At 34.4% G+C, this 7,280-nt stretch overlaps 1 protein-coding gene across 1 annotated transcript; it reads left to right on the top strand.

The window, feature by feature from the left end:
- Positions 1-2,219: 2,219 nt before the first annotated feature.
- On the top strand, positions 2,220-6,509 carry LOC104817887 (betaine aldehyde dehydrogenase 1, chloroplastic). The gene is made up of 15 exons (XM_010547252.1): positions 2,220-2,415; positions 3,063-3,205; positions 3,414-3,494; positions 3,574-3,722; positions 4,222-4,314; positions 4,405-4,528; positions 4,644-4,709; positions 4,816-4,882; positions 5,082-5,158; positions 5,250-5,363; positions 5,473-5,550; positions 5,627-5,778; positions 5,910-5,970; positions 6,076-6,182; positions 6,291-6,509. The coding sequence occupies exons 1-15, from the start codon at positions 2,301-2,303 to the stop codon at positions 6,376-6,378; spliced, it is 1,515 nt and encodes a 504-aa protein (XP_010545554.1). The 5' UTR covers positions 2,220-2,300; the 3' UTR covers positions 6,379-6,509.
- Positions 6,510-7,280: the final 771 nt, after the last annotated feature.

Here is a 7,280-nt window from a genome sequence, read left to right as displayed (position 1 = left end):
ATTTTTTTAATGATAATATTGAGAATTTATTATTAAGAGTTGGAGAGCAATATCAGAATCTGAAAAACCGTAATTCTCGATTTCTAAGAGACCAAGAGTCTCTGATTCCTCTTTGAACTCTATTAATGGTGATGACGAAAGATTCAACAGTGATTTTGGCAATATCGTCGTCGAATTCATATGACTTGGTCGTTCTCGACGACACGTTCAATGGGTTACCCGATGGACATCGTTTATTCTTAAAGACAATGAGTTTTTGCATCATTTACTGTTTCTGAGATTTTTCTAAAGTTAGGCGTAGTCGTCGAGATTATTCATGTCAAGAAAAAAATTCAGGCAGTGACAAAGTTGGCGAGGGATTGGATTGTTCGCTGAGTATGTGATGGTCCGATATTGACGAACCAACAGGTATGTAACATAAGATGTTTTGGATTGCATATAAAGGTGGTAATATGCGTTATGTGTAAATAACGTTCAAAGAACAAAACAAAATTGTTTATATTAGAATTGCTCTAACTACTTTTAGTTCACGTATTTTATTTACAAATTAAATTTTTAGTTAATGTAAATTATGAACTTTATTTTTGTTATATTTAAATTTCAAACGAATCTGAAATAATCATATGATGTTATATATATACCCTCAAAGATAAAACTACGGACAAATAAAGGAAAAAATTCAACCTGACCTTTATCTCTTTCTCAAAATTTTTTTAATTAACATATATTAGTTGTATATATGTTTGATCACAATTACATTCATTACGTTTAAATTAATAGAAAATATCTAATCATAACATTCGAAAGCCATTTATATTTATTGACTTTATATTTTTATCATTTTTGAGCATCTCCTTTATATAACAGTTTTTCAATCACCGGTTCACCTTAAAAAAATAATACACCAAAAAATATTTACAATCATAGAAAGATAACCCTGAGAAATCTAATTGAGTTTACAAAGATTGGTTGTATCGAAATGGTATCAAATTTACTATTTAATTCATTTTTTGAAAATTATATTTATATATTCTCATTTATATATTTTTTTATGTTTCAAGATTTATTGAAAACCTCTCGATAATAGTGACATGAGTAGATAAGTTTATTTAATAAAATATATTTTAGTTATTTAATATGAAACATTAGTGGTATTACAATGTGAATATATATTGAAAAATATATAAAATTACATTGATAAATCGTATTCAAAATATATATAAAAATAATTCTATAAAATAAAATATAAGAATATCTATATTTTCTATTTTTTATCTTCTTTATATATATATATATATATATATATATATATATATCTATTATTTTTGTTATATTCATATCAACGTTTTTCCATAACAAAAAAATAAATATTCTATATTAACAACAAAAAAGAATCAACCGCACATCGCGCGGGTCTCATCTAGTTTATATAATACCTTTTCTTCTTTGGTTTATTTTCAATTTTCGTTTTGTGTCGAATCATCTCATTTGGAACATTATAAAAAATACTATTTTTTTACTATTTTGATTTCAATACATACGCTTCTACAACTGTGATACTGTGATTCGTATAATTTATAATGTTTTTATCAAATGATTAGTGATATATGCAAGAGATGAACATAATAAATTAGTATGATCACCATAAATTTAACGTTATAACCAATAAGATCAATATATAATCGGGCATATTTTTTTATCACAGAGATCATAGGATCACAGTAGAAAAAAAAGAGTATGTGTTAAAGTCAAAATAGTTTATTTTTTATATAATGCAGTTTTATGAGAGAAAAATATATGAAAATTTCTAAACTTGTAATTTGTATAATATTAATTTCCGAACTTATAGGTACATCTATTTATTCCTGAATTTGTGATTTTGAATACAGTAATTCTTGAACTTATATTTTTTAACACAATAATTACTAAATTTATATATTTAAACACAGTAATTCTTAAAGTTTGTTTTGATCAATTAGTAGTATGAATGATTATGAAACTATTAAGTAAATTTAATAATTACTATATTCAAAAATATAAATTAGGGAATAAATAGATGTATCTAAGAATTTATGAATTAATATTACGGTTCAAGAATTTTTAGGTGTTTTTTTTTCATAATTAAAATTTTTAATATATATACACACACCCACGTGCTATTAGGAATCTTTCTCCACGGCCACAGCTCTACGAAGTCAATTAACATTTCCATGTCGCTTTCAGTCCCATAATTTTTTAAGTCAATTTTAAAAGAGAACACCATCTCCAGAATCAATCAACAAGCACCGATACCGATAGCCATGGCGATGGCGATGCCGATACCGAGCCGGAAACTTTTCATCGACGGTGAGTGGAGAGAGCCTGTCCTGAAGAAGCGCATCCCGATCGTGAATCCTTCGACCGAAGAGATCATCGGTAAGTTCCCGTTTCGTTTTCTTCTCTTCTCCTTCGCGATCCGGCTTGGAATCACACATTTCTCGGTTTTGGTTTTGATCGTGCTTTGGATCTTACATCCTTGGAATCAATTGTTGTGTCTTGATTTGTGGTGGGGGTTCGCTGTTTCTTCTGAAAAATCCAGTGGAATTTGAGGAGAAATGATGTAGTAGTATGCTTGTGAATCTGTGATTGTGCGTATGCTTTGCTGAATCCACCACTTACTGTTTCTTGATCTTCGAGTTTTTGTTTCTTTTTCCTTGGATAGTTGAGGAGAAATGATGTTCAAGTTTTGGCATCCATGAGCACTCTGTATTATTAGTTTCAGGGTGGCAATGATTTATAGACTAGGAAGAATTGGTTCTAAGGAATTGTCCGAAGTTGGAGGAAAACGATTGAAGGCCTAGAAAAGTGTATTCTGCTTGTGATTTTCAGTGAAGTAAAGAGGAGACTTATTCTTTTTTGTCACAGCTTGATGCAGCGATGAAATGATTTTCAAATTTATCCTATGATATCGTGGTTAAAATTCGTAGTTACCTTACCTATTGACTGGGAGAGCAGGAAGCTAGGCAATATTCAAGTTTCAATTGATCCATTGTTCCATGTTTGTGAATGATGTTATCTCTTAGGTGATATCCCTTCGGCTACAGCGGAAGATGTGGAGCTTGCAGTCAATGCAGCTCGAAAAGCATTTTCAAGGAATAAAGGGAAGGACTGGCCCAAAGCACCTGGGGCTGTTCGTGCAAAGTATCTGCGTGCTATCGCTGCTAAGGTACTTATTTAATGTTTATGATGATCTTATTCTGAGATATGTTCAAGAATTCAGTATGCTTGGACCTTCTCTCGGTCATCAGTTTGACGTCCTGTATCTGATTTATGTACATTGTTTTTTTATTCATCTACTTGTTTCCCTTTATGTTGAGTACATAAACATGGTTTGTTTAATATGTGCTGCCTTTATATATTCATTTCAACTTCAGATAACGGAAAGAAAATCCGATCTTGCAAAACTTGAGGCTATCGATTGTGGTAAACCACTAGATGAAGCAGCTTGGGATATGGTACATTTACTTCCATTTAGTTAAATACCGACCTTGATTTTGTGTGTGTTGTATTTATGTGCGTGTTTATGTCCCGCAGGATGATGTTGCTGGATGTTTTGAATTTTATGCTGACCTTGCTGAAGGATTAGATGCAAAGCAGAAGGCTCCAGTTTCGCTTCCATTGGAGAGCTTTAACAGCTATATTCTGAAGGAACCCATTGGAGTTGTGGGACTGATTACACCATGGTTTCTACTTCTACTTGTTAACTATTACTTTTTTTTTTCAGGATAGCTTGTTAAGAGTTCTTTATATGCGCCCTTAGGCTTTGACAGAATTAGTTTTTTAGTTTTTCATATGATAGTTATCTTCCCTATGGAAGAAACTTTATGTGGGCTAGCTATGTTGAAGGGTATTCTTTCATTGTTCGATACATTTCTTCGTCATATATTTGTTGTAGATTGAATCTTTTTTGTGTAGCTGGGTTACCTTGTGAACTTGGAGTCAGCAGGCTAGAAATCTGGTCGTATTGTAACTTCTGACTTCTAGAGGATAGTTCTGTATGCTATATGTCTCTATAAACAAACATTCCAATGTGGCTTCTTGTTGATGTGTAGAAAAATCTATCTAATCTCACTTATTGTACTGGATATATCAGTTTCTAGGGCTTTTGGGGCGAGCATTTTCACCGATTTATCTAAAGCCAATTTGACTGACTATTAATTATGACTTTTTCCCTCGTCGAAGGAACTACCCACTTCTGATGGCCACTTGGAAGGTGGCTCCTTCCCTTGCTGCTGGGTGCACCGCAATTCTCAAGCCTTCAGAGCTGGCATCGGTGTACGTAATTTTGTATCGTTGCTAGTTATCATCCTTCGGGTGCGGTCATTATCTTCAAGTTGTCCATTTTTTCATGGTTCTTAACTTCAGTACTTGCTTGGAACTCGCTGATATCTGCCGAGAAGTTGGTCTTCCTCCTGGGGTCCTCAACATTTTGACTGGATTAGGTCCAGAAGCTGGAGCTCCATTGGCATCACATCCAGGTGTTGACAAGGTATAGGTCTTCTCTTTATATGATATGATCGACTATATTACTGCTGATTATGCCATGAATCTTGTTTTTTGTACGTGGGCCTTTTGAAGCTAAAGCAGTGTTTGTTTCCTGGCAGATTGCATTCACCGGAAGTTTTGTCACCGGAAGCAAGGTCATGACAGCTGCAGCTCAATTGGTGAAGGTATTTCAAACTTCTGGATTCTATTATAACCTTTACTCTGTATTCTTTGTTCCATTGGAGGATTTAATCTCAAGTCAATGACACATTACTAACGGTGTTATTGCAGCCTGTTTCTTTGGAGCTTGGTGGGAAGAGTCCAATCATTGTGTTTGAGGATGTTGATCTTGACAAAGGTGAGTGCCTTCTCAAGTAACCTATGTCACTACATGTTTTTTGATAGAACCCGTATTTCATTTCTCGCAATATTGTAAGATGGTAGAGAGGTTTGGTTGCTTTGGTGATCCTCAGACAGGGCTTGGATATACTTCATCATAAATATTAACTATGATTTTTTTCTCTCTATATTTGACATCTTCTCAATGATCCGAACAGCTGCTGAATGGACTCTCTTTGGTTGCTTTTGGACAAATGGTCAGATCTGCAGTGCAACGTCCCGTCTTCTTGTCCATGTAAGTACACAGACAAATGAAATCTCCTCTGGATGCAAAGTCTCAGTAATAAGTATATGACAATTCGGTTTCTTATTTTCACATTTTTTAGGAAAGCATCGCAAAGGAATTTATAGAAAAGCTTGTAAAGTGGAGCAAAAACATAAAAATTTCAGACCCTCTGGAAGAAGGTTGCAGGCTTGGTGCTATTGTTAGCCAAGGACAGGTATAAGGCTGGTTTTTTTCTTTCTACCTCTTCCATTTTTGCTGTCACTTCTAATCCTGAAATGCCCAGCCTGTGTCCCAACCTGGTATGACTAATGCAAATGTTACAGTATGAGAAGGTATTGAAGTTTATCTCAACAGCTAAGAGCGAAGGTGCGACCATCTTGCATGGTGGTTCCCGACCTGAGGTAGTTTTTCTTCTCTTACCTGCCCCTTGCTTTAGTTTATATGGAGGATGTTATGATAGAGACAATGTTTCAACAGCACCTGAAGAAGGGCTTTTTCATCGAACCGACCATCATAACTGATGTAACAACTTCAATGGAAATCTGGAGAGAAGAAGTTTTCGGGCCCGTTTTATGCGTGAAAACATTTTCCTCTGAGGATGAAGCAATCGAGCTGGCGAACGACTCCCAGTATGATAACTTTTTCTCGACCTGAAAATGGGTCTCACCACACAACTATTTCGTTAAACTTCATACCTGTCTTTCCCATTTCCATTCTCTCCATAGTCCGTGGAAATTTAAGTAATGTCCATATTTCTCAGCTATGGCTTAGGAGCTGCAGTAATATCCAATGACATGGAAAGATGTGACCGTATAAGTCAGGTTAGTCCCACTTTTGTTATGCACTGCTTAGTAAGCGATATAGTAAAACCCGTCGAAAATTTCACTTGAATAACCATGGCTTCCAATTTTTTTTAATATTCTTAGGCATTCGAGGCTGGAATAGTATGGATTAACTGTTCACAGCCTTGCTTCACTCAAGCTCCATGGGGCGGAGTCAAACGCAGCGGTTTTGGACGTGAACTCGGAGAATGGTACGTCTCTTATCGGAATCGTTTCTTAACTCATCATACTGTGTTAGGGTTTCCTTAAGTAGGTTGTAATAAACACAACTGGTTTCGCTTTGTGTCTGGTGCCTGTAGGGGGCTTGATAATTACTTGAGCGTCAAGCAAGTGACTGTCTACAACTCTAGTGAGCCATGGGGATGGTACAGATCTCCGTCTCAGTGATGATGATAGATATATGTACGATAGATGGAAGCTGAATAATGCTTTCCAAGCTTTTGCTTCAGTTACTCAGACACTTGATTTCAGACTTAATAAAAGACTGATTCGATAATATTTGGTATAATGCCTTTTCACATCCGGGTGTGGGCACGGGAACTAAATTTTCGGGCATTCGGCCTGTGTGTTCAAAAATCGAACATCGGTCCACCGATGGGAGGAAATCCGATTCTCGAATTTGAATGTTACACGGTGAGAATTCGTATCCTTTGGTATCTTTCTTGCCTCTGTTTGTCTTAAGGTTGGGATTAGAGTTTAGCCGTGTTCTGATGCCTTGTCATCGCCGCTCCGAGTCTCCAACACCTCGCTTTTCTGTTAAAAAAATAATAATAGTTTTTCGAGTCCAATGAACCAACTGGTCAACTAATCAAGTCAGATACGTATAATATTTTTTATTTATATTTATTTTAAATAAATTTAAATAAACATATAAAAAATAATAAAACTTCAATACCATAAACTGTATAAGAAAAGTGTAGCTCGGAATTTCAAAAGATAAAAAAACAATTCAATATGGTCTAATAAAAAATAAGTTAACAAGATAATAATAATAAAATATATATCAATATACTCTGTTTTTTATTTAATATTTTATATTATCACAATCATAGTAATTGAGATATTTAAAATATCATGAGTGGTATAAAAAAATAATATAAAGTTATTTTACGGTCAAGTCCTTTTCACCACATTAAGGTATCAATAAATATTTCGTGCGTGCTTTAGTCTTTCATGTAGTCAAAAGTGATATGAAATGATATATCACTGATTTGCGGTATGCGACTCAATTTCACTATGATGCTATATATGGATTATTTATTCTTGACTGAATTTTACATCCATGGTAT

This window comes from Tarenaya hassleriana, unplaced genomic scaffold (genome assembly GCF_000463585.1).
Source record: "Tarenaya hassleriana unplaced genomic scaffold, ASM46358v1 Cleome28, whole genome shotgun sequence".
Lineage (NCBI taxonomy): Eukaryota > Viridiplantae > Streptophyta > Magnoliopsida > Brassicales > Cleomaceae > Tarenaya > Tarenaya hassleriana.
The sequence above is the reverse complement of the archived record's forward strand: the minus strand, read 5'-3'. Positions and strand labels throughout refer to the sequence as shown.

Bases quoted from the DNA above. Each gene is read 5' to 3' on its own strand.
- LOC104817887 (XM_010547252.1), top strand. From the start codon at position 2,301: ATGGCGATGGCGATGCCGATACCGAGCCGGAAACTTTTCATCGACGGT. The intron at 2,416-3,062 runs GTAAGTTCCCGT...GTTATCTCTTAG, and splicing joins TTCGACCGAAGAGATCATCG to GTGATATCCCTTCGGCTACA. The intron at 3,206-3,413 runs GTACTTATTTAA...TTTCAACTTCAG, and splicing joins TGCGTGCTATCGCTGCTAAG to ATAACGGAAAGAAAATCCGA.